A 27,470-nucleotide genomic window follows, 5' to 3' on the forward strand; every position below is an offset into this window, starting at 1 on the left:
AGTTCTACAGACTCAGTGGCTGATATGTTCTAAATGCCTCAATGGTTCGTTTCAAACACTTAATAAAAAAACAGGTGATTACAGATGTCAACAACCGGTATAATGTACCTTTTAAGAGCATAGAGTTTCAGCATACACTTCATTGCTATGATATAGCCGTATCTGGGTAAAATATCATTTATCAGAATAACAATTTGTAAGTTTTAGGGTTATCATTATTGATTCAAAGTTGAAGCATTAAGGTGCATGGTTATGACAGTTGAGAGAATCATTCCCCTAGCAGCAAAACAATCCTCTCTAGAGGAGAGGGGTTGTGATATCCACAGCAATGCACACTCTTCAGCCTGTACATTGTGATTTTACATACAGACGGTGTATAAAAACTCAAAGCATAATTTACATATTTTAGGTGCCAGGTGCTAGTGAAAACAAACATTCAACTAAAGATTGTCAGAATATTTCTGCCCAGAAACAATATGTCAAACTGAGGTGCCAATACAATGCCTTCAGAAAGTATTCACACCCATTTACTTTTTACACATTTTTGTTGGAGTGGGAGTTTTTAGTCAACGATCCACACACAATACTCTGTCAAAGTGGAAGAAAAATTATATATTTATGAAAAATAGAACACAAATATTTATTGATTAGATAAGTATTCAATATATGTTAGAATCACCTTCGGCAGCAATTACAGCTGTGAGTGTTTTGGGTTAAGTCTAAGAGCTTTGCATACCTGGCTTGTACAATATTAGCCTATTATGCCATTTAAAATTCTTCAAGCTCTGTCAAATTGGTTGTTGATGATTGCTGGACAGCCATTTTCAAGTCCTGCCATAGATTCTCAAGCAGATTTAAGTCAAAACTGTAACTAGTCCAATCAGGAACATTCAATGTTGTCTTGGTAAGCAACTGCAGTGTATATTTGGCTTGGTTTTTTAGGTTATTGTTGACAGGTGAATTTGTCTCCCAGGAAAGCAAATCAGGTTTTCCTCTAGGATTTTGCCTGTGCTTAGCTCTAGTCCATTTATCTTGATCCTAATTAACTCCCTGGTCTTCACCAATGACAAGCATACCCTAACATGATGCAGCCACCACCATGCTTGAAAATATGAAGTGTGGTACTCAGTGATGTGTTGGATTTGCAACAAACAAAACACTTTGTATATAGGTCAAAAAGTTCTTTACCAAGTGTTTTGCAGTATTGCTTCAGTGCCTTGTTGCAAACAGGATGTATGTTTTTGAATGTTTTTATTCTGTACAGGCTTCCTTCTTTTCACTCTGTCAATTAAGTTAGTATTGTTGAGTAACTACAATGTTGTTGATCCATCCTCAGTTCTCCCATCACAGCCATTAAAGTCTAACAATTTTTAAAATCAGTATTGGTCTCATGGCGAAATCCCTGAGTGGTTTCCTTCCTCTCCGGCTACAGAGATAGGAAGAACACCTGCATCTTTGTAGTGACTGGGTGTATTTATACACCATCCAAAGTGTAATTAATAACTTCACCACCCTCAAATATTGTCTGCTTTTTGTTTTCTACCAATAGGTGCCCTTCTTTGCGAGGCATTGGAAAACCTCCCTGGTCTTTGTGGTTGAATCTGTGCTTGAAAATTACTTTGAGGGGACCTTCCAGATAATTGTATGTGTGGGATAGTCATTCAACAATAATGTTAACCACTATTATTGCATGCAACTTAAGCACATTTGTACTCCTGTACGTATTTAGGCTTGCCATATGAAATGGGTTGAATAGTTGACTCAAGACATTTCAGATTTTCATTTAATTAATTTTCTCAAATAAATTCTAAAAAACAACATTTGACATTATGGGGTATTGTGTGTAGAAGTAAAGGGGTGGGACTTTCTGAAGGCACTGGATATTATATGGAATCCCTTATTTCAATCATTAGATTAATAGTAACTGTTTGAGTACTGACAAGATATATTCCTCACATGACTAGATATTGGTCGTAGGGCAAGGAGTTTCACACCTCACCAAGCAACATTCCAGAATTTAAAAGTTTTTCCTGGTTAGGTCACAAGGTCAGAAATAACTTCTGGCCCTAGACAATCGCACCTCATCATTGGCTTAAATAATAATTATAGAAATGCCCAATAGAATCATGTCTAATTCAGAAAGATGAACACAGCGTTGCTGTTCCGGTAAAAAAGAAAAGAAAAAGTGTACAGACAACTGATCGTGACAAAACAGTACCACAAATAGAGAGTCGAAAGCAACACTACAGCCCTTAGATGAATGAAAAATACAGACTTCAAGCACATCTCTAAACAATATTTAAGCTACATTTTAACACACAAATACTGTAAATGTACACATAATATTCCAGTCTAATTTGGATTTCGGCTTTTTGGACCGATCTGGAAACAGATATTACTAGTTTACAACCATTTGAACATTGATTAAAATGTTCTTTACTCTTTGGGAAAGACAAAATATGGTTTGTTTTATATAATCATTCAACAAAACTAACATTTGATTTGGAATTGAACTAAATGCCACATTTAAATAAAATAATTGGAGTCTTCTACAGATATTTAGGAAAGATCCCCTGAACAGAAGAAAATAACAATAACCAACATGAATAATTCTTCAGAAACATTTAGTAAAAATACCCTTACTAAAAGCAAAACTGGATTCAATCAGAGTTGGTTTAGACATGTGAATTGGCACATAAGGATGTACTATTGCCCCTGGTCATATCGTCAATCAATGACCGGTATTTCTGGAAAATGCTCTTTAGTGTGCATTGTATACACCTTTATCATATTTTGTATTTATTATGGATCCCCATTAGCTGCTGCCAGCTACTCTTCCTGGGGTCCAGCAAAATTAAGGCAGTTTATACAATTTAAAAAACATTACAATACATTCAGACTGTGTGCCCTCAGCCCCCTACTCCACCACTACCACATATATACAGTACAAAATCCATGTGTACGTGCCTATGTTTGTGTTGCTTCATAGTCCCTGCTGTTCCATAAGGTGTTTTATCTGTTTTTTAAATCTAATTTGACTGCATGCATGAGTTGCTTGACGTGGAATAGAGTTCCATGTAGTCATGGCTCTATTTAGTACTGTGCGCCTTCCATAGCCTGTTCTGGACTTGGGGACTGTGACGAGACCTCGTGTCATGTCTTGTGGGGTATGCATGGGTGTCTGAGCTGTGCACCAGTAGTTCAAACAGACAGCTTGGTGCATTCAAATACAAGCATGCTCTCCTCCACTTTGAGCCAGGAGAGATTGACATGCATATGATTAATATTAGCTCTCTGTGTATATCCAAGGGCCAGCCGTGCTGCCCTGTTCTGAACCAGTTGCAATTTTCCTAAGTCCTTTTTTGTGGCACCTGACCACGACTGAGCAGTAGTCCTGGTGCGACAAAACTAGGGACCGTAGGACCTGCCATACTACCATCACACAGGAAATCATTAACATTACAATAGAGATCTGTAAGGGTTGATCTGGTAATTATGTATAACTAGGACATTGTAAGTAACAACCGTTTGTTATTCTTGAAATTTAAATATGAATCTTAAAAAAATAAACAAAAGTGATTGATGCAGAAAAAAACAGAATAAATTAACACTGCCTTAACATGTCATTCTGTCTAAAATTATTTTTGATTTGAACTAGCATTCTAGCGGTATCTCTCAGTACCGTGTTTCTGACTATTCTGAAACACATTTTGGATGAACACAAACTAGGATCTCTGACGATACCTGATCTGCTACTATGAGGAGAAAGACTGGCTTATAGTACACAACTGACCGACAGAAAATATGACATCTACAATATGGTGAACACATGAGGGTGGACAGCAATGCACACAGAACATTTTATGTTATGAAATAATGTGAACCAATTTAGCTGTTGAGAATATATGAATCGCGACAGTGTGTGTGTGTGTGCATGCGTGCGTGCATGTTTGTGTACTGTATCTTCGAGTATATGGACAACAATGGTGGCAGAGGTATAGGATTGGCTCATTGTAATGGAATTAGAATTAAATGGTATCAAGCACGTTCAGACTTTTTTCTCACATGTTTTAGACTGTTCTCTCTGCTACCTCACAGCAAGCAGTGCCAGTGTGCACCAAGTCTGGAACCAACAGGACCCTGTACAGCTTCTACCCCCAAGCCATAAGACCGCTAAATATTGCTGAGCAATTAAGTTTATTTTTTGTTGTTTTAAGCACCTAATTGGCTGAAGTTGGTTCAATTATTTGAATTCCATTCTGTTATTTTTTTTTCTGTATGCTCAATGAGCACATTCTACAGTTTCTCTCGAGATAAATCAGATCCGGCCTGAACTGTGCGATGTAGTTTCCAACAGGCCAGTATTCTACATAGTTTAGTGCATATAACATGTTAATTAACTACCATAATCCATTGCGCATCTACTTGTCCGGTCTATGTTTCTTTTACGCCTGCTACAGGAAGAGACAAGAATGCACGATCGTGAGGTGACAGAGCAGCTGTTGCTTCACGAGGTATCCCTACCAGAAAATACATGATCAAAGTGATTGATCGTTGTTATTCAGCAGTCATAAGTATTATTTACTTTGACGAGCTACAGAATAGTGATTTTGTCAGACAGCAGCTCTATAGACATGAGATGATGACTTGTAATGAAATAAAGTCATCAAATAAAACAAATGTAATACATGAAAATATTTTATATTAAAGTAATGTGAATAAATGGTTAATAAGTGATCAGCAGTAAATGGGCAGCATTTAACCCAAATAATCCAAACCTAAAACCGTGATTATTTTTTAATAATCGAACCGAAACAACCTCCAAAAAAACCACTAATTGCTTAGCACTACTGCTAAACAAGACTGGTAAATAGATAAGGAAATGGCTACCTGGACTTCCGGCATTGACCCTTTTCTGCACTAACTCTATGCATGAACTCTATGCACACACACTGGAATCTACCTACACACTCACACACCCACAAACTCGGGCATACATGCATACTGATGCCACACACACTTTCACACTCACCACATACTCTGCTGCTACGGTCTTATCAATCCTGTTGCCTAGTCACTTTACACCTACTTGATGTGCATATCGACCTCAATTACCTTGTACTCCTGCACGGTACTTCCTGAACATAGCAATGTTTTGTTACTTGTTATTCGTATTTATTCCTTGTTAGTATTTCTATTGTAATTATTTTTTATCTTTAACTCTGCATTGTTGGAAAAGGACCCGGAAGTAATAATTTCACTCAGTCTACACCGGTTGTTTACGAAGCATGTGACAAATAAAATTAGATTGTATTTGATTTGAGCCCGTCATCCTAGATCTCCACCCAGCAGCTTCCTCTCATGGACAATGAGTATTAGCCCTTTGATTTCTCTTTTGACAGTGCAGTGGTTATACATGCATGCTATTATGGCTATTGCGCAGTGTGTATCGGTAGTAGTGTGTGTTGCCAGTTGCACGGCTGTATGGAGAGAGCATACAGCTAGCTAATGAATTTCACAATGCCATTATCATACCTTGTTTCTTCTTCCATGGGAAGAAATGCAATACAGGATCAAATTTTTTTTTCCTTCCAAAGACGGTTTTTATGAGGAGCAATGCTAGCCCATGTGTGGCCAGTTTGACACGATTTTGCAAGTCTATTCGCCTATGGATGGTTTCTACAGGCGGGGGGGGTTGCTGCGCTACACATGATTCCAAGCCGTTTGCATGCTGCCTCTTCTGCGCACATACTGTTTCATAATACAAAAAGGTTCTGGTTCAGCAATAATAAGATTACAGTACTGTTGGGTAAGCAGTAGTGTTCCAACCTCCATGTAACAATGGCTATATGGAGCTGGGTTCATGCACATCCATGCTTTGAGTCTCCTGTATGATGATAACCACCTTAGTGAAGATGTCTGGTGGCTGCTTACAAACAAAAGCAATGGGAGAAGATCTTGAGCCTCTTTAGGAATCACGGCAGCAGCAACTACAACTGTAGAAATAAGAACTAAGATTGGAGTGTGTTCGGTTGCTGCATATTTCAGCACGGGGTCTGACTCTGCCACAGGACCCAGCCTGTCGACACCAAGGACTATTGGACTGCAGGTAGACCGGGTGAGGAGAAGGGGAGTGGATAGAGAGTAGACCAGTGGTTCTCAACTGGTTTTGCCCCGGACACAAATTAAACCAGGTTAGCTCAGTCGCGATTTGATACACTATATATATATATACACAAAAGTATGTGGACACCCCTTCAGATTAGTGGATTCGGCTATTTCAGCCACACCCGTTGCTGACAGGTGTATAAAATCGAGCACACAGCCATGCAATCTCCATAGACAAACATTGGCAGTAGATTGGCCTTACTGAAGAGCTCAGTGACCTTCAACATGGCCCTGTCACAGGATGCCACCTTTCCAACTAGTCAGTTCGTCAAATTTATGCCCTGCTAGAGCTGCCCCGGTCAACTGTAAGTGCTGTTATTTTGAAGTGGAAACGTCTAGGCTCACCCGCGAAGTGGTAGGCCACACAAGCTCACAGAACTGAATCGCCGAGTACGGAAGCGCGTAAAAATCATCTGTTCTCGGTTGCAACACTCACTACCGAGATCCAAACTGCCATTGGAAGTAAAGTCAGCACAAGAACTGTTCGTCGGGAGCTTCATGAAATGGGTTTCCATGGCCGAGCAGCCGCACTCAAGCCTGAGATTGCCATGCGTCGGCTAAAGTGGTGTAAAGCTCGCCGCCAATGGACTCTGAAGCAGTGGAAACGCGTTCTCTAGAGTGATTAATCACGCTTCACCATCTGGCAGTCCGAAGGACAAATCTGGGTTTGGCGGATTCCAGGAGAACTCTACCTGTGCCAACTGTAAAGATTGGTGGAAGAGGAATAATGGTCTGGCACTGTTTTTCATGGTTCGGGCTAGGCCCCTTAGTTACAGTGAAGGGAAATCTTAACATTACAGCATACAATGACATTCTAGACGATTCTGTGCTTCCAACTTTGTGGCAACAGTTTGGGGAAGGTCCTTCACTGTTATAGCATGACAATGCCCCTGTGCACAAATCAAGGTCCATACAGAAATTGTTTGTCGAGATTGGTGTGGAAGAACTTGACTGGCCCGCATAGAGCCCTGACCTCAACACCATTGAGCACCTTTGTGATCCAGACTTAATTGCCCAACATCAGTGCCTGACCTCACTAATGCTTGTGCATGAATGGAGCAAATCCTCGCAGCAATGTTCCAACATCTAGTAGAAAGACTTCCCAGAAGAGTGGAGGCTGTTGTAGCAGCAAAGGGGGCACCGACTCAATATTAATGCCCATGATTTTGGAATGAGATGTTTGACAAGCAGATGTCCACATACCTTTGGTCATATAGTGTATTTGCATGACAAAGAAAATTAGCAATGCAATCTGGAAAAATGTATGTTAATAAACTCACTGGTTTGAGACCACAAAACCAACTAACATAGCGCTGCTAATTAGCTCTATATTGAAAATAGTGATCGAAGAAAAATAGGTCAGATTACATTATTTAATCACTTTCTAACTGGTTTTAGTAGTTTAAGTCCAGACAACTGTGACCCATTCAAAACCACCCGTGACCCAAATTTGGGTTGTGACCCACCAGTTGAGAATCGCTGGAGTAAACTATCCTTGGGATGTATGTGTAGTAGACAAACCTTTGTAGACCAGGGGGTGGTGGCAGGTTGGTGGGGCTTATGTAGACTAGCCAGGTTCTGAACACTGTGATGGATCTGAGCAGCAAAGAGCATGGAGAGACCAGATACCTGGACACTCCCATTTGTCCATCCCACAAACCATTTTTACCATCACCCAATCTTTCATAGTCTTTCGCCTCATCCTTTTCATAGACAACAGTTTGTCCTTTTGGTCATGTATGTATATCTGCTTTAGCAAGATCGGGGGCGGGGGGGTGCTAGGAATTGGCCAAGATCTGGCAGGAGGAGCAGTTTTCTGGGGTGTTGCCGGGAGGCGGGGGATTGGCTTCGGTGGTGGTGGTGGGTTTGGGGGGCCAGTCGGGGTCCACGCTCAGCTCCTGGGCCAGGTGCATGTAGAGTGCCTTGGGTACCTTCCTCTGCCGGCAGCACAGCCACGACAGACACTTGGGTCCCCAGAGGTCTATGCCACCCTGGAAACCACACGATAACAACAACAAGAGGGAAAGGGCAAAGAAAACTTAATGAATATTTTGAATATTATGTTTCCTCATTCATTGTCTTCCCAATTGTCTTTTGTATTTTTGTGCCTTTAGAAGGTAGAATGATCTCACATGCGCTATATAACCTAAAAAGGTAGTGATGGTATTCAGATTGGTTCACTATTGCAGCATGCATACACTGTTTTATTATGGTTTTTAACTGTTGTGAAAAATTCTATAATTTCAACAGAATAAGTTATTAGGTAATTCAAATCAAGTCAAGCATGGCTGGCAATACGTTTGGGGGATTGTCGTTTTTCTGCCGAGAATTACCTCAAAATAAGCAGTGCAACAGAGAAGTTACTTAGGATAATTTGTGACACCATGGGTGGGATCAAGAGTGACACCATGGGTGGGAGACATACCCTTCTCAGCTAGCCTGCAGTGGATACTGTACCTGACCTAGACCATGTGGTTTCCACTCACACTGTTAGGAGCTAACAGGGGACGCTTTGATGGCGCATGCAGCGGGAGGAGCTTACTGGAGCCAATACTGTACTACTGCTGGGGGTATTAAATACAGGAAGGAATCGTGCTCCCAGAGTAATAACACAGACAACCCACCATGGGGCGAAAGAGGGTCAGAGAACAATAAGGTTCACACATGCAAGGTTTGGGTATGTTATATAATAAGAGTGCTGGGTGATAGAGAAAGAGAAAGGAGAGAAAGAAGGGGGGTCACCAGGGGAGATTAAAAGCGACGGTGGAAGAGGAGTGTCAGATTTCCCAACCTGTGTTGTCGGGGTGGCGGGGGTGGTGCCATAGCTGCCCTGCTTGTCTCGGCTGAACACAAGCTTCCATAAGACGACGTCAAGGACGAGGGTCTATGGAATAATAGGCGCAGTGGGCGGGAAAAAAATTACAAAGAGCAGAGTGGCTACTTGATCACACAGCTTTTCTCAAGCAGATTTTGTCCATCCTCATTTGTGTTTTGTATAGTCAAACTACTTGAAAGGACATTTGAGGTGATTTCAGCTCTGTGCGTTAGTCGTGAGTAGAGGCAAAAGGAGTTATTCTCAACATAAACAAAGACAATAAATACAATGAGAAAGAGGGTGTCATCATCTACAACAGGACGGTGCTTTTTAAAAGTGGATTTTGTTGTGAGACAGGGATCTGTTCCTGGTGATTATCCATTGAGCGTCATTGGTTGGTGTGTGGGAGGTTGGCAGCCTTGGAGAGACCGCCATCTTGTGTCACTGCTAAGCTGTGTGTGGCAGGCTCAAGAGTGGGGAGAGATAACTGCTCTACTGTGCAGGGCAAGCCGGGGGCATTTTCTAATAGTAAATCACCGGTGATCCATCTCTATCATTGGGCCACACAGCTCTAGGTCATCATTTTCTGCCAATTGTCTACGCTTGGAGATTGAGAAAGAGCAGAGCCTGGGTGTGTAACCAACCACCCATTAGATTTAATGTGCTGAGTGGTTTACAGCGTGGCCGTCACTGTGGTGATGACCGGTTGTATTTAAAAAAAGGGAGGGATTGTGTGAGTGTCCCCGCACAAGTTACAAGAGGGCATTTTCAGTTGGTTACGTCAATGAAAGACGAGGCAGTTTGTCTTTTTCATACTGAAAAGATAGTCAAATGGTACATCACAGCTCAGCCCTCCACTTCATCCTTTAACACTCTCCGACAGTAGGTCAGAGTCAACGCACAATCGAACACCACGTGACAACCTATGCACCGTCATCAAAACACTGATGACGACAACATTGATGACGTCAACCCTGACAAAACAAAAACTGTACATGCGAAAAAATACCTATGTAACATGGTGTAAAGAGAGACCAGAATACTGCAAAATGGACAGTTTAATGTGTGTGTCTTACCTCCGCCAAGACAGACACGGCTGCATTGACTACAATGATGAAGAACAGAGCGATTCTCCATTCAAATGGAACACACACAATCTAGACGGGAGGGAGAGGAACAGATTCTCAAGAGCACATTTAAACAAGAAAAGTGAAGCAACGCCATGTTAATGCACAAAGTCATTACTGTAGGACCCAATTCAACCGAAGCTTGAGGCTAATATCTGTATGAAGCTTGTCTCTCCTGGTTGATGCACACTCACCTCTAGGAATTCATCGATAGCAGACACAGGGTAGAACATGATGAAGAACAGAAATATGTACAAGCCAATACATGACACCACGAAGGGCCCTGCAGAGAAAGAGATGGACAGAACAACTAATCAAACATAGGTCAGTCACACAGGAAAAATGGTGCATTTCCAACCAATCTCAAACCCTAACTTGATTTTGGATCCAACACACACACAAAAAAAAAAACTTTTATACTGTTAGCCGATTTTCAGGCGAATACGTGGGAACGTTGGTCCTCACAGTTTTTGTAGCTGGGCTGTCTGAAGGGCTTCCCCTTGGAGAAGACGATGGCCACGATGAGGTACTGGAAGGAGGAGACGTAGAACAGGGAGGTGTTCTCGTAGTTCTTGATGTTGTGGTCGTCCTCAGAGGAGTTGTGCTTTGGGGAGAAGTTGGCATGGGGGGACGAGTTGCAGGCACTGGGAGAGGAGAGAACAGAGATGCACACACAGTCATATGTATATCGGGAAGCAGTTTTACAAGTCAAAGGTTGACTGGCGACATCCCTACTGTTTGCAGTAATGGTATACAATAAGACATTCACGGTATATGGCTTATTGGTTTGTTTTGAGTCTGGTAGTGTCGTCTCGTTAGTCCATTGGTGTATTGTTACAGGTTATTGGTTTGTTTGCACTGGAACTGTTTTGGTGTGAATTGGTGATTTTACATTCTTACTGCTGTCCCCCCAATGGTGTGTTTTGAATAGGTCCAGTAGTTAGCTTGGGGGTTGAACTTGGACTCACTCGGACTCTGGCGTCCAGATGTCGTACCAGGCCTGGTGTCGGACCCAGAGGAAAGCGATGGTCTGGAAGCCCAGACAGATGAGGATCTGAGTCAGTACGGAGAACAGCAGAGGGCCTGAGATCAGACCTGAGGGGGGACGCCTCGACACCAGCTCCTTCCACGCTGGGTTCAGAGACACTGGACAGAGAAGGTGGGATAGACAATGACAAAGACACAGGGAAAGAAGTAAGGAACCGGAAGGTAGGATGGGTAGAGAGAGTGAAGTACAAACCCAGCGAAGCTGGTAGTAGATCAAACATTTAATTTAAAAGGACAAGTTCACTTTTATTTCTAACAAATCTCAATTTTCTAAAATTTCACCTGGTTTATAGAAACTTACCAACATCTAAAAGACCTGCATCACTCTACTGAGAGCTTTGCCGTTTCTAAAATAAAGTATTTGGGTGTTTTTGGAGACTTTGATCATATTGATCCGTGACTCCCATACTGCAGAACGAGCAATGAGGAAGTCTATTGCTGGTGGGGTACGTTTCTAAAAACCAAATTAAATCGCAATAAAAGTGTCAGGACACTTGTGGACAAGTGTCAAACTGGCTAGTATTGATCTACTTACTGGTGAAGACGATGAGGAGGATGATAGCGATGTCGATAAAGAGGAACTGGAAGTCTCCCAGGTTACTGAGGATCTGACATGGTTACAGAGAGATAAGGTCAGAGGTCAGCTACTGTATACACCAGAGACTAGTAATATCCTGACAGGAGTGCAGAGACTAAGGGAGGGGTACTGTACTCACAGAGTAGAGCAGGGTGACACTGATGTACTGGATGATGCTGTAGAGGGCCATGAACTTGAACACACAGAAGGAGGTGATGAGAGCCGCTCGCCCTTCTCTGTGGATAGATATTATTATAATTTTTTTTAGGAACAAATCGAGCGAGTCAGTATGCAAGTGCTTTTATAAGGCTCACTGATTAGTCTCTAAGCTTGGCAGTAGGCTGGTGTTAATTTGTTAGCCATGTTGAGCTGATGGGTAGTGTTCTGGTGCTTGAGGCCCAGAGCAGGCCTACCTGATGAGGCTGGGCACACAGGAGATGTTGGGGGTCCTGGAGGTGAAGGGAGAGGCTACAGAGGCCTCCAGCTCGGAGAGAGAGATCCCACCATGAGCCCTCTTCAAAGCCTAGAGAGCGAGGTTGGAGGGGGGGAGAAAGTTGAAGCAATAACATAGAAGACACTATCTGCATGATCATTTGACAACAAAAAAAACTTTCAAAAGAGGTCTGTACTTACACCACAATCATTTGCGCCATCTCCACACATGCCCACAAAATAGCTGCAGATGGGGAAAGATAATTTACTGTTTTTAACTGTCATTTACAAAATGTGTAATGAATGCAATTTAAACAGATCTATGAAGAGGGTGAGTGTGTACTGTGCTATTTGTGCCCATGGGGTCAACAGCGTCTCTACTCACTCCACACTCTGCAGTGCTTCAATGAGCTGGGTCTTCTGGTCGGGGGCCATTCGGGCAAACACTGTCCCACGCAGCACCAACTACACCACATAGGCCGACAACAATGCATTAGACACAACCAAATCACAACAGCAATAGCTATGTGTTTATTGCGGAATGGACCCCATTACCTTCTGCAGCACATCCTGAAAGTGCTCAGAGATGACAGCAAAGGACTTGCCACTCATGGCGAAGTGGTACTGGTCCTGAGACGTAGGCTCGTCAGTGTGACACACATCCTCTAGACTGATCTCTATTTCCTGTTGGGGCAGGAAGGGACGGGGGACGGGGGGGACGGGCAAGCAGGTACAGGTGAACAAGGGAAGAATGACATCTTGCAGATGAGTGATACAACATCGCTTATGTAGAGTAACAGTTGTAAAAGCTAGCGACTGACAACTTCAGTTTCCACCAATGTTCACTTTGGCACTCTAAGATATCATTAAGACTTGGTGTAGTTATTGTCAAAATGACAAAAACAGTGGGCCATTTTAGTCAACTAAATGCCCTTTCATTTTTAGTCATGCCACATTTGTATTGCCTCATTAACCTGTAGTAAACATACGTCACTGACTTCTATGTGCACAAACATGCATAGCGTTGTCCTACCAACATATTTGTCTGAGTAACATCCTATTCTCTTCCCAGCAGCAGAAATATGACAAACATATAGAATAATTATCTGGCCATGTAAATTCCTCACTCAGCCTACATAGATAGTGTACATTACATACAGAACAAATAGACACACACACACAAGTGGAGAGAGCGCGAGAGAAGCATAATCACCAGATGGTGCCGCAAAGCAGGAAGGGTTGCACATCCGTCACTCGGTCACGTCATTGGCATTGTGGTCAACGTTCCACAGATGCCACAGCCACATTGGGGTCCAAAAGTAGAATGGGAGCTAATGACTGTTTCGCCCAGTGATGTAGTGGAGTCACAAAAACGTAGAGTCCGAATCGGTGCTCGAGTACTGGTCCAAGTGTTCAAGTCTGAGTCCCCATTAACACAAAATAAAAGTTATTTACCCAGTCAGATACAGTGTAGTGGCAAGAGGAATTGAGTCAATAAATTGACCCCTATGACTGAACAAGTTGTCGCCTAAACAAATAGTTAACGGTCCGGTCTGCAAGTAGCCTAGTTTGAGAAAGAGCCACTTTATGAATGGAAAATGTGTCCCGCCAATGCACGATAGAGAGAAAAACACATAGTGCCGGTATTATGGGTCATATCATTTGAACCGTAAGGGCTAGAATCAAGCTGTTTCTCTCAGGAAAAGAGGGAGAGTTGGCTACAGAACCTGCCTATGAAATGCAGTGGGGAAAGTGGGAGGGCTGAGCGAGACCACAAATTCAAAGACAGCCTACTTCTCTATACTCAAGGGAGAGAAAAACATAGCTAGACTTGTTTTACTATTAAACTCAATGCAGCTACTGTTTTTCATTTCGTAAAGCAGCTTGTGTTTCTTAACCAGGCAAAGGATAGCCAACGAGGAAGTTGGTGGTGACTGGTTATCTACGGGAAGCAAGAGAGAGTCGCTAATGTGATGTGTATAATCAGAGGCGGAGCGCCTCACCTCTTGCTCCCCCGCAGCTCACATGATGTAGGCCGGGTTTGGTGCATCCTTCCCACTGCTGAACAGAACTGTGCTGAGCATCTGTGCTGCTAATAAAGCTCTCAATCTCGCCAAAAACCTTTGTCAAGTCCACTTAGCAGTCAGATTTTAGTCACAGAGGTAATTTATTCGTGTCTCGTTTTAGTCAACTGAAATGAAAAAGCTTTTTCGTTTAGTTTTTTTTTCTGGGTCTATTTAAGTTAGTTAAAGTCTCGTCAATTGCCACTGAAAAATATTTTTGTCACTATTTTTGTTGACGAAATTACCACTGATTTCCATATAAACTGATGTGGAGACCTTAAAGGGCTTCATTGCCAAATCCCTATATCTACTTCCTCAGAGTCAGATGAACAAGGGATACCATTTTTATGTCTCAACGTCCAGTACGAAGGAAGTTGGAGCAAATTTCGTGAGCCAATGCTAACTAGCTTTAGCGCAACGACGAAGTCCACGAGGACAGTTAGCATGCTAGTTGTTCCCATAGACTTCCAGTAATTGCACTAACGCTAGGTAGCAACTTCCTTCAAACTGAACACATACAAATGGTATCCACAAGTTCATCTGACTGGGGAAGTAGATAAAGGGCTTCATTGCCAAAATCCCAAACTATCCCTTTAAGGTATGCCAGTAAATATACATATTCCTGATAGCATCTAGACACAATCTGACACAATGACTGGCTGCCATTGTCTAGAACCCAGAACACACCCATTCATTCATCCATTCCTGCTGCATGTGATCACTGGGCTATTTCTGAGTTCTGATGTAACCAGCTTCTCATTGAAACTGAGGGGGATCCGAGCAACTAGCTTAATGACTCATGCTGGCCCACAGAGGGCACTCATGTGTGGTTTTTCTGTTTTCCATCTCACTCACCCAGCATCTAGTGTGTGTGTGTCTGACAGAGCTGTAATTAGCCACACCCACCGCCAGGGGTCCATCTCTCACCTCCAGGCGTGGGGCTTTGCCCACATGTTTGCTGGGTTTGTCTGCGTAGCGCCAGTTGATCTTGGCCGACTGACCATCTTTGGAGGGCAGCGCGTCGGCGATGATGACCCGGTCCTGAGGGGGGATCATGCCACAGTCCCTGGCCACTGAGATGGCCGTCAACATGTTGTCACCTGGAGGAAAGATGTTAAATGTTGCCTTTAGGCACAGACCTACTCATAACCATTATGGAAGGGGGGAGAGACACAAAACAGATTTTTAGATCATTGCCCAAGAGGCGACTGCCTCCTATTCCCTGAGGTACAGGGGGGTATTGTCCTGGCGCTATGCTCTTTGTGAAACTCTAAACCTGGGTAGGGGTTGGGATGGGGCGGCCTGGGCATACTGGCTCTGGACCAGTGGTCCGCATGACAGGCCACGGGTTAGTGAGAGGGGTTGGCGGGCGGTGAAACCATATAATTGTGTGATTACATTTACAGTGCTGAAAGCGACAGAGGGAGAAAAGGAAAGAGAGAGACACCGGGCAGGACTTTGGCTCTTTCTGCCAGTTAAGCTGCACGGCCCAGAACTTTATTAGTTTGGATTCCAGGAATACCTCCGTAAAGCGTTGAGAACCACAAGAAAAACCCAAAGATCATCACAGCCAACATCACATTCTACATGTGTGAGGCATGGCTACAGTATGAATGGGTACTGGCGGTTGTCATTAGAGAGTGACAACTCATGTCTGATAGTGATCCTGTGTGGCTCGGTTGGTAGAGCATGGCGCTTGTAACACCAGTATTGTGGCCACCCATATGTGGAATGTATGCATGTATGATTATTTGTCGCTTTGGGGAAAAAAGCTTCTGCTAAATGGCATATACCTTGAGGTCACTCATTACTGATTCAAGACCATTGGTATCCAAGTCTACTGAATGGCTTTCACGGATCCAGTCAAGTCAGATCAGTGATGTTTTACTGTGTATGTTGATATGATAAACATGTTGGTGTGCCCGCTTTCTCACCAGTGACCATGACGGTGCGGATGTGTGCCCTGCGGAGGTCCTCCAGTACCCCGGCGGTCTCAGCCTTCAGCTTGTTCTGCATGATGATCAGCCCCAGGAACTCCATGTTGGCCTCCATCTGGTCCCTGTTGACGTTCTGGACTTTGTGCCAGGTGAGTTTGGACTCGAGGCGGCGGTGGGCCAGGGCGATGACCCGGAAGCCCTGCTTGGTGTAGTCCTCCAGAACATCCGCAAAGTCCTCTGGAACTACACGGACAGACGGTTTCGAAAACATCTTCAAAATGAACAATTCCAGGGAGCAAAACATTTCACTGAAAATGCTCGTCTTTATCATGGCATTGGCATCATGTCAATACACCAGTCGTATGACGTGACCATGATTATCACATGATTACCAAGGCTATGACTGAATAGCCGAGCGTTCGTTCCTTACTATACTGGCCATAACTTCTTCTCAATAGGAGCGTCTGCAAAATGTACTGTCAAATTCAGAGTAAACAGTTAAGAGACCAACCAGTGTCTTTCTTGCAGAGGCTGGCCACCACCTCGGGCGCCCCCTTGAGGTAGGCATCCATGCGCTTCTCCCCCAGCAGACGGGCTACCACACACATCCTCTGCAGCGCCGAGGAGAAGGGGAACTGACGCACAATACCAATCTCATAGGCCAACTGTATGGGGACACAACACACAGAATTACCTTTCACCTCCAAGTCAAACTAGGAGAAATATTAAAAACAAGAGCAATAGCACTACTTACCGACAAGTCATACAGCTCCTACAGTGTGACAGTGAAGTAAACAGAGTGAATGTACAATCAAACAGTGCCTTTCAAATAATATGTGACAGGTTGTGACAGGTGAATATGTGACAGAGCTTAATCTTAATCATTTACACATCAGTGCCTTGCTCTCGGGTGGGGGGTAAACTATTCGTACCATGTCCTGTTCGGGTGACATGACGGGCTCGGGGGGCATCAGCTGCTTGGGGGGCCGCACCACAGTGGGCATGATGCGGTCGTGGAGGGAGGTCTCCTCCTCAGTGGCCTCCTCCAGGATCTGACAAGGAGAAGAGGGAGGAGTAAACATGAAAGAAACACTAAGCTGCATCGAAAGTGGATATTTCAACTGACCAACATCTCAAAATGGACCCATAAGTGTGATCGGCACATCATTGAAAGTCAGGGGAAAGCGACATCGACATATCGACATATACTTTCGACATATATCGGCATGAAACACATTGGACGGATTAAGAAATAGTGAAGGACAGAGGTTAAAGGTCCAGTTTCGGTCACTCACCCAACCTGTGGCCTCAAACATCTTCAGGTCCAGAGGGTCTCCGGACAGCTGGCCATCAATCTTGGTAAGAGAGTGGCAGGTGGCCATGCAGGCTACAAACTGGGACTTGACCAGACTCTCCTTGTAAGCATTCTCCTCTGACAGGTGGAAAGAGCCATTCTCCACTCTCTGGACTCCCCATAAGTCTAGTCCATCCTCTGTGAGTGTACCCGTCTGAGGAGAGAGTAACAGAGATGGTGAATAGGGGGAGAATAACCCTTTCGTCAAAGTAAATATAGAGGTCAGGCCATAATACAACTAGTTTCCCAAGCACAGCCTCTACTAGTGTGTGTGTCTGTCCACCTTGTCGAAGCAGACCAGGTTGAGCTGGCCACAGATGTTGATCCTCTGGGGGCTGATGCAGAAGATGCCGATGCGTTTGAGGCGGCGCTGGGCGTACACGATGCCCGCCGTCATGGCAGCGGGCAGCGCGGGTGGCACGGTGATGGTGATAATGTCCAGGGACTCGATGATGATGGTCTTGGCTGGTACCTGGGCCACAGTAGAGGAGATGGCAAAGAAAACAAGTCCAATACAATAGGAGTTCATGTAGGAATTGAACGTGATGCTAAATAGCCAGTCTTTTTCAGTTCAACTCCATTTTCCAATGAAATGCCCTGACCACATTACCACTGACCATTACCACTGTACACCATCTAAAAAGGACTAGTCACTCTCCCTCTTCCCTGAATGTTCAGTCCAGTACCTTGTTCATGATGCTGAGGACAATGGAGTAGACAAAGCCGATACCGGCTATAGCCACCAGGCACAGCAGGAAGAGGTAGGCGTCGCGGTACAGCTTGAAGTCCGTGGGCTTGGGGTAGAGGATGGAGCGCACCAGCTGGCCCTTAGCTGTGCTGAAGCCTGGTGGGGGAGGGGGACACGGACGAGCATATTTAGATGATAGCAGAATTCAGAATGTGCCAACTGATCCTAAAAATAAATCTGAGGGTAGATCATGATCGAACAAAAATAAAATAGGTAGTGTGTGCGCGTGTTGTGACTGAGGACACATACACACTAACCTGTGCGGACCACCACTGCCTTGACCAGTTCCCCTGAGTAGAAACGGGTCTGGATGATGTGCGTGCCACAGAAGAGGGTGTGTCTCTTGTGCTCCTCCATGCTGTAGGCCCCGTCACCCTCCTTGTCCCCCTCACCTGGGTTGGGGAGGTTGGTCTTGGTGACCGGCACACTCTCACCTTGGGGGAGGAGGAGGTGGGAGAGACAGGGACAGGGGGGGGGAGAGACGGAGGTTGAGTCTGGGAGCTGAGGTTGAGTCTGGGAGCTTTGATGCATAAGTATACAGCATTTACAGAGTGTAATGTTGTGTGCTGCTTTGCACAAATGTAAAATATACATTTTGTATTTGGGTAGTGAGACAGACGTTGGTCTGTCTGTCTGTGGCAGAATTTCCAGGTCACACCTGTCAGCATGCTCTCGTTGACAATGCAGGTGCCGCTGACCAGCACCGCATCGCACGGCATGATGGTCCCATTGCTAGGGATGACCATGACATCGCCGGGCACCAGGTCAGTGGACAGGGCCTCCTCGATGTCTGCTATGATCCAACACAAAGGAGAGGAGAGAGGCAGTAGGTGTGGAGACAGGGGGGAGAGGAGGAGAGCAGAGGAAAGAGAGAAAGTAGAGGGAGGTAAGAGAGAGAAAACAAGGTATTCCGTGCATCTCTCTTGTTCAGCATATCTCTCATTACTCTTGCCACTCTGGGCAGCAGGGGAAAAACGCTGAGGCATCATCATATGTGGGCCTGAGCCCACTGCCGCAGACACTCACAAAAAAAAAGTGTGACCTTCTAGCGGCTAATTGAATACTAGCCAAAGTGCATAAAATCGAAATGAGGTATGTTAGACAAACCGTTGTTGGCTCTGCAGACTGAAACACGGACAATACTGTGTGCTGCCACCATGTCGTGAAGCATGACGTATTGCTGAAAAGTAGAGAATTGTTTCAGAAAACAGAAAATAAGCAGAACCACACATCAGGTGCTAGAAAAACAGGCCTCTAGCTAACAGCTTCTAATTTCCCTCGGGGTTAGAGAGAAGCCTTCACCCCCCCCTCTTCTTCCACCCTTTCTCCATCCATGCCCTTCCTCTACATATCCTTCTCTTCACAAATGCAGTGTGATTCTAAAGGGGGCTTTGGGTAAACCCAGGGCACTGGCAGAAGTCTCCACCCCTCCTCTTCCATCTCCCTACCTATGCGGTGTGATTGTAAGGGGGTGAACCCAGGGCCTCGGGGGCAGCAGACCATACAGAGATGGGCCCTTTCATGCAGGCCTGAATGGTTCTGGGATTAGAGTGGGGAGGGGGCTATTGCAGTTAACTCTGGCTTAGTCCAGCTTTGTTGAGCTCAGGCTGGATCAGCAAGGCCCCAGATTCACCTTTAACTTTTGATTATTTCATAAATGTTGTAAAAATGGAGGAAGGAAGTAAGAGGAGGAGTTGAGAAAGACAAAGAAGGGAACGTGAGGGGGGGCAGACGTACCTTTTTAATGGTGTACAGAGAGGTAGCTATGGATATGACCGACATGAAGACGATGGCTACGGCGTAGTAGTAGTACTCGTCGGCGCTCCACAGGATCACACTGAAGAGCTGGAAGATGTAGAAAGGGTTGAGGACCTGCAGGGGGAGAGACCGGGGGACAGGTAGTTCAGCCAACTTCTTCAAAACAACAAGCTGCAACAAAAGACATCAATTTGGACATACTACTAGAATAATGACTGATTAAGCCAGACTTAACCAGTCATGGTTTGGCCTAAGTGTGAAGATGGTATAAATGAACACCAAATATCCCTTTGATTGACACATATGGTTCAATGTGTTTCTTTATACAGAGCGCACAACAGAGACAGAGAGCGAGATGGAGACTGTCGCAGAGAGAGTGGGGTCAGAAAGGGCGAGAGAGACATCAGAGAGATAGAAAGACAATAAGGAGCTGAGAGGAACTGCGGAGGTGGAAAATGCTGTTTGTACTGCCATTGTTGGCCCTGTTCACTCATTAGACTAAAGACAACCTCCCTGCAACAACTGAGAATCATTATGTCCGGTCATTTTTTATTTTTTTTTTAAAGCCGTTGGCTTCCATTCAACAGAATGTAATCATTAGAATGCCACGCACAGCTCTTGGATATGATTCTAATTATTTGGATCACACTGTTGCAGGAGAGCTGTAAATGTAAAACTTGCAGTGTATTTGAGGTTTAAAAGTGCTTCTGACGTTTGTAATTTCGACTTGATTTTCCCTTATGAAAAATGTAACAACCCCTACAAAAATGTCCATTAATTAAAATTCACATAATAATTCACATTTCCTGTTGCTGAAGGATTATTTTCCAGCTGTAGCAAACACGCTAAAATTAAGATCCTACATCTGTATCACAGATAAAATAGCTATTGATTTTCATATGCACCTTTGGATGTAAATTATTAGTAAGTTGTCTGTATGTCCTTTGGGTGGTGGACCATTCTTGATACACACTGAAAACTTTTGAGCGGGAAAACCCCAGCAGCGTTGCAGTTCTTAAAACACTCAGGCACTTAATTTTTTGTCTTGCCCATTCACACTCTGAATTGCACACATACACAATCCATGTCTCAATTGTCTCAAGGCTTAAAAACCCTTCATGTTTTCTCCCCTTCATCTACACTGATTGAAGTGAATTTAACAGGTGATATCAATAAGGGAGAGTAGCTTTCACCTGGTTAGTATGTCATGGAAAGAGCAGGTGTTCCTAATGTTTTGTACACTCACTGTAGGCTAATGATATCAATTACTTCTCAGAGACAATGAAAAAGGAACCATGGCAAGAACACCAAGCATTCTTTAAGTAAAGGACATGAATACCGTATTCCCATTTAAACCCCAAAACCTCTCCTACCTCTTTGATTAGCAGCTTGAAAACTGAAGGCACTTTCACTGCAATTTCATTCACTCCGAAAAACAGTCTCCTGTGGGAAAGAATGAGAGGACGGGTTCAACATTTACAGTTCAAACACTAACAGCTCATTCCACTTTATAACAAAACGTTGTAAAGGGTTGTAATAAAACCCTTGATAAGGTGCCGACACTGACAGTGCTGCATTAAGTAGGTCAGAGTCACACTCAACACACACACTAGACGTTGGGTATGTGATACACAGGGAGCATTAGGCCAGTCCTGAGCAGACTGACAGCAGGGCTATTATCAGGTGTTTTCAGGGCTTTGTTAGGTGACTGGGCTATTAGATGTCCGGTCGTCTAAGGCGACAAGAGATGCTGCTGTGGCCGGCAATTGTGAAGTCTGGGGGATGGGGTGGTGAATCTACCATAGGAAAGGGCAAACCTCTGGGTTATTCAATAAGCTGCAGTAGTAGCTGTAGTCCGGAGTCCAGTCGAGGGTAAAGTGCAATGAAATAGTCTCTACCTGTACTCCTGCTGGTTGCTGGTGAGCCCCGTGCTGTGCTCTGAGTGGATGTTGGAACAGGTCACCTCCAGGTCTTCCAAGCCCCTGTGGTGTGTGTGCAGGCATGCGTGAATGAGGGGAAACCAGAAACCTCCACTGGAACACATTTGCTTGGATACACACATAAAAATTGAAATATCACATTTACATAAGTATTTAGACCCTTTACTCAGTCCTTTGTTGAAGCACCTTTGGCAGCGATTACAGCCTCAAGTCTTCTAGGGTATGATGCTACAAGCTTGGCACACCTGTATTTGGGGAATTTCTCCCATTCTTTTCTGCGGATCCTCTCAAGCGCTGTCAGGTTGGATGGGGAGCATTGATGCACAGTTATTTTCAGGTCTCTCCAGAGATGTTTGATTGGGTTCAATTCCGGGCTCTGGCTGGGCCACTCAAGGACATTGAGACTTTTCCCAAATCCACTGCTGTGTTGTCTTGGATGTGTGCTTAGGGTCGTTGTCCTTTTGGAAGGTGAACCTTAGGACCTCAGACTGGGGCAGAGGGCTCTGGAGCAAGTTTTCATCAAGGATCTCTCTGTACTTTGCTCTATTCATCTTTCCTTCGATCCTGACACGTCCCCCAGTCCCTGCCGCTGAAAAACATCCCCACAGCACGATGCTGCCCCCACCATGCTTCACCATAGGGATGGTGCCAGGTTTCCTCCAGACATGATGCTTTGCTTTCAGGCCAAAGAGTTCAATCTTGGTTTTATCAAACCAGAGAATCTTGTTTCTCATGGTCAGAGTTCTTTAGGGGCCTTTTGGCAAACTCCAAGTAGGCTGTCATGTGCCTTTTACTGAGGAGTGGCTTCCGTCTGGCCACTACCATAAAGGCCTGTTTGGTGGAGTGCTGCAGAGATGGTTGTCCTTCTGGAAGGTTTTCCCATCTCCACAGAGGAGTTCTGTCAGAGTGACCATCAGGTTCTTGGTCACCACCCTGACCAAGGTCCTTCTTCCCCGATTGTTCAGTTTGGCCGGGCGGCCAGCTCTAGGAAGAGTCTTGGTGGTTCCAAACTTCTTCCATTTAAGAATGATGAGGCCATAGTGTTCTTGGGGACCTTCAATGCTGCAGAAATGTTTTGGTTCCCTTCCCCAGATCTGTGCCTCGACACAATCCTGTCTTGGAGCTCTACGGACAATTCCTTCAAATTCATGGCTTGGTTTTTGCTCTGACATGCAGAGTCAACTGTGGGACCTTATATAGACAGGTGTGTGCCTTCCCAGATCATGTCCAATCAATCAAATTTACCACAGGTGGACTCCAATCAAGTTGTAGGAACATCAAGGATGATCAATGGAAACAGGATGCACCTGAGCTCAATTTCAAGTCTCATAGCAAAGGGTCTGAATACTTATGTAAATAAGGTATTTCTGTTTTGTTTTAATTGATCTTTCTATCTCTCTCTATATATATATATATACACAATACCCAATGACAAAGCGAAAACAGGTTTTTAGAAAATGTTTACAAATGTATAACGATATACATATATATATATATATATATATATATATATATATATATGTATGTGTGTGTGTGTGTATATATATATATATATGTGTGTGTCTATCTCGTTATACATTTGTAAACATTTTCTAAAAACCTGTTTTCGCTTTGTCATTGGGTATTGTGTGTAGATTGATGAGATGTACGCATTTAATCTATTTTAGAATAAGGCTGTAACGTAACTGAAAATGTGGAAAAATTGGGGGCGTCTGAATCTTTTTGAATGCACTGTAACTTCAGAAAAGTTCAGGTCACTGAATATAATTATGGTTCGTTCGTTTGCTTACGTTAACACCTCAAAATTCTGGACCTCGTCGCTCCAGTAGTACTTTGTGCTATGGAGTGTAAAATAGCGAATCTGAAATGAGAAGGGGAAAAAAAGAATAACACAATGTTATCAACAAAAGTCAGAAACTGTTTTGGTGCACCCCCCCAATTGACCATGAAAGTTTATATTTTTGTGACTGTGTGAGAGAAAGACAGGTAAAATAAGTAAAAAGACCATCCATGTATGTTACTGTGTGTGCCATCACGTGTTATTACCTGAGTGGGCTGGTACTCTGCGTACTTCCTGTTGAACTCCTGGGTGGGGCTGTTCGAGGAGTGGGGGGAGTGTCCGTTGGCCATGGGGGGAGTGGTCTGGGTCTCCAGGCTGTCAAAGGGGTTCCTCCCGGGGGCCAGCATCACACGCACCTTGGCTAGGAACCAGCGCTTAAACTCATCCTGAGAAACACACACACACACCATCAACGGTGACAGATTGTCTTGTATTCCCGTTACTTAGTGAAGCAAAAATAAAGCCTTTGTATGTGAACAGCTTCAGATTCATTGATGGAGAGTCTGCTCTTGTAGAGTTTGATGCATTATCCTGGTTTTGTATTTTTCTATCCACTATGCTCATTGACGGAACATTCCAATTTACCATGATAATTATTCATCACAATAGAAATATAATCCCCGGTGCAATATCAACTGCACTGCTGCACTTATAGTCTATGTCGGGCCCCTGCGTAAAATCTCATGATGACCCGCTGCCCTGTAATCCCAAACTCTTAAACTAACCCCCAAATCTGAGAGGTGGAAACTACACCTCCACACTTGGATGTGGTCGCATCATTGCGAGCTACAAATTCTACCTGGTCACTTCACTCAAAATGTTATATTTTTGGGGTTTTGGTTTCAAGTTGCCCAAAGTCAATTAGCCTGTGCTATTTGTTCAAAAAAAAAAAAGATAAGCAAATTAATCTCTACTGAACAAAATAAATCTGCAATTCCTGAGCCCTATCTTGACACCAAAATTGTAGCAACAATAGCCTAATTGGCAACCCAAATACATGCCAATCACTGGTTTGCACGTCAAAATATATTTATCATGCATTCCTGCTTGGACATAACTACGTAATTCTTGAATCATACCATCACAATAGCACTGAAAATGACCCTAAAACATTATTCCAAATGTTTTCTATTGCGTGACACCGTAACAAAATCATGGGCTGGTGCCACCAACTGAAAATGTTAGTGGCAGTGGCACCAGTGTCAAAAGGGGAAAAAGTTAGTCAAACCATACTGTTTAAAAAAAAATACAGTACAGGTAACTGCCAAAGAAAAGGAAATACCAACATAAAAAAGTGTCTTAATAGGGCTCATTGGGGCACCACGAGCCAGAACAACTTCAATGCACCATGGCATAGATTCTACAAGTGTCTGGAACTCTATTCGAGGGATGCAACACCATTCTTCCACGAGAAATTCCATCATTTGGTGTTTTGTTGGTGGTGGTTGGAAAAATCTGTCTCAGGCGCCTCTCCAGATTCTCCCATATAAGTGTTCAATTGGGTTGAGATCTGGTGATGGCCATGGCATATGGTTTACATCGTTTTCATGCTCATCAAACCATTCAGTAATCAAACCTGCCTTGTGGATGGGGACATTGTCATCCTATGAGGGAATAGCCAAGATAGCCAAAATAATGGCCTGCTCCGAATTATTATACATGTTCCTAAGCATGACGGGATATAATTGCTTATTGAACTCAGGAACCAGACCTGTGTGGAAGCACCTGATTTCAATATACTGTACATCCCTCATTTACTCAAGTGTCTCAATTGTGTTGGCAGTTGCCTATGTATGGATAACATGGGTTCATTGTAGGCTAGCATTGCATGTTAAAGTGAAAGCAAGTGCCATGATCCCACAGGAAATAGGACTATGGGAGTTTGTTTTGCTCCGGCGTTGAGAATATGGGCATTATAGTCTATCCAGAGACCAAAAAGCTGAACAGATGAGTCATTCCACAAAATGAGTGCCTTTTAATATTTTAAGTACAAATTGTGCACCAATATTGAATTTGAAAAGCCTGTTACATTCAATATAGACCACACGGACAATTCAATAAATCAGATTTTTATATGAATAGTCTTGCTAGTGCCAAAATTCAGCATGTCCCTCATTTTAAGGTCAACCCTGTTACATGAACTGAACTCTCGTTTTAACATATTGAAACTATTGCATTTTATTTCAAAAATTGCTATAAAATAAAACTTCACATCTAATAGTCAAATCATAGTGTAAAAGCAGGTGAGCTGATTCTACTACACTGCTCAAAAAAATAAAGGGAACACTAAAATAACACATCTTAGATCTGAATGAATGAAATATTCTTACTAAAAACTTTTTTCTTTACATAGTTCAATGTGCTGACAACAAAATCACACAAAAATTATCAATGGAAATCAAATTTATCAACCTATGGAGGTCTGGATTTGTAGTCACACTCAAAATTAAAAAGTGGAAAACCACACTACAGGCTGATCCAACTTTGATGTAATGTCCTTAAAACAAGTCAAAATGAGGCTCAGTAGTGTGTGTGGCCTCCACGTGCCTGTATGACCTCCCTACAACGCCTGGGCATGCTCCTGATGAGGTGGCGGATGGTCTCCTGAGCGATCTCCTCCCAGACCTGGACTAAAGCATCCGCCAACTCTTGGACAGTCTGTGGTGCAACGTGGCGTTGGTGGATGGAGCGAGACATGATGTTCCAGATGTGCTCAATTGGATTCAGGTCTGGGGAACGGGCAGGCCAGTCCATAGCATCAATGCCTTCCTCTTGTAGGAACTGCGGACACACTCCAGCCACATGAGTTCTAGCATTGTCTTGCATTAGGAGGAAACCAGGGCCAACCACACCAGCATATGGTCTCACAAGGGGTCTGAGGATCTCATCTCGGTACCTAATGGCAGTCAGGCTACCTCTGGCGAGCACATGGAGGGCTGTGCTGCCCCCCAAAAGAAATGCCACCCCACCGCCAAACCGGTCATGCTGGAGGATGTTGCAGGCAGCAGAACATTCTCCACGACGTCTCCAGACTCTGTCACGTGCTCGGTGTGAACCTGCTTTCATCTGTGAAGAGCACAGGGCGCCAGTGGCGAATTTGCCAATCTTGGTGTTCTCTGGCAAATGCCAAACGTCCTGCACGGTGTTGGGATGTAAGCACAACCCCCACCTGTGGGCGTCGGGCCCTCATACCACCCTCATGGAGTCTGTTTCTGACCGTTTGAGCAGACACATGCACATTTGTGGCCTGCTGGAGGTCATTTTGCAGGGCTCTGGCAGTGCTCCTCCTTGCACAAAGGCGGAGGTAGCAGTCCTGGTGCTGGGTTGTTGCCCTCCTACGGCCTCCTCCACGTCTCCTGATGTACTGGCCTGTCTGGTAGCGCCTCCATGCTCTGGACACTACGCTGACAGACACAGCAAACCTTCTTGCCACAGCTCGCATTGATGTGCCATCCTGGATGAGCTGCACTACCTGAGCCACTTGTGTGGGTTGTAGACTCCGTCTCATGCTACCACTAGAGTGAAAGCACCGCCAGCATTCAAAAGTGACCAAAACATCAGCCAGGAAGCATAGGAACTGAGAAGTGGTCTGTGGTCCCCACCTGCAGAACCACTCCTTTATTGGGGGTGTCTTGCTAATTGCCTACAATTTCCACCTGTTGTC

The 27,470-nt window shown here is 44.1% G+C and overlaps 1 protein-coding gene across 2 annotated transcripts in view; it reads right to left on the reverse strand.

Annotated features, from left to right (window-relative positions):
• Positions 1–7,027: 7,027 nt before the first annotated feature.
• Positions 7,028–27,470, reverse strand: part of LOC112250762 (polyamine-transporting ATPase 13A3) — a 58,963-nt gene continuing 38,520 nt past the window's right edge. The window contains exons 4-31 of one of the 2 annotated variants that reach the window (XM_042322041.1): positions 24,013–24,192; positions 23,757–23,827; positions 21,925–22,008; positions 21,400–21,469; positions 20,006–20,140; positions 19,376–19,448; positions 18,927–19,058; positions 18,526–18,702; positions 18,207–18,364; positions 17,804–17,992; positions 17,462–17,674; positions 17,099–17,218; positions 16,921–16,938; positions 16,678–16,831; positions 16,164–16,409; positions 15,157–15,329; positions 12,722–12,850; positions 12,552–12,631; positions 12,368–12,410; positions 12,148–12,257; positions 11,874–11,970; positions 11,693–11,765; positions 11,079–11,256; positions 10,576–10,754; positions 10,305–10,393; positions 10,060–10,140; positions 8,960–9,052; positions 7,028–8,159 (exon numbers count right to left, since the gene is read on the reverse strand). In XM_042322041.1, the coding sequence (XP_042177975.1) occupies positions 7,947–8,159; positions 8,960–9,052; positions 10,060–10,140; positions 10,305–10,393; positions 10,576–10,754; positions 11,079–11,256; positions 11,693–11,765; positions 11,874–11,970; positions 12,148–12,257; positions 12,368–12,410; positions 12,552–12,631; positions 12,722–12,850; positions 15,157–15,329; positions 16,164–16,409; positions 16,678–16,831; positions 16,921–16,938; positions 17,099–17,218; positions 17,462–17,674; positions 17,804–17,992; positions 18,207–18,364; positions 18,526–18,702; positions 18,927–19,058; positions 19,376–19,448; positions 20,006–20,140; positions 21,400–21,469; positions 21,925–22,008; positions 23,757–23,827; positions 24,013–24,192 (3,558 nt within the window). In that variant the 3' untranslated portion in view covers positions 7,028–7,946. The remainder of the gene's footprint in view (positions 8,160–8,959; positions 9,053–10,059; positions 10,141–10,304; positions 10,394–10,575; positions 10,755–11,078; positions 11,257–11,692; positions 11,766–11,873; positions 11,971–12,147; positions 12,258–12,367; positions 12,411–12,551; positions 12,632–12,721; positions 12,851–15,156; positions 15,330–16,163; positions 16,410–16,677; positions 16,832–16,920; positions 16,939–17,098; positions 17,219–17,461; positions 17,675–17,803; positions 17,993–18,206; positions 18,365–18,525; positions 18,703–18,926; positions 19,059–19,375; positions 19,449–20,005; positions 20,141–21,399; positions 21,470–21,924; positions 22,009–23,756; positions 23,828–24,012; positions 24,193–27,470) is intronic. The other variant, XM_042322040.1, reaches the window with a different exon arrangement.

This window comes from Oncorhynchus tshawytscha, linkage group LG05 (assembly GCF_018296145.1).
Source record: "Oncorhynchus tshawytscha isolate Ot180627B linkage group LG05, Otsh_v2.0, whole genome shotgun sequence".
Taxonomy (NCBI): domain Eukaryota; kingdom Metazoa; phylum Chordata; class Actinopteri; order Salmoniformes; family Salmonidae; genus Oncorhynchus; species Oncorhynchus tshawytscha.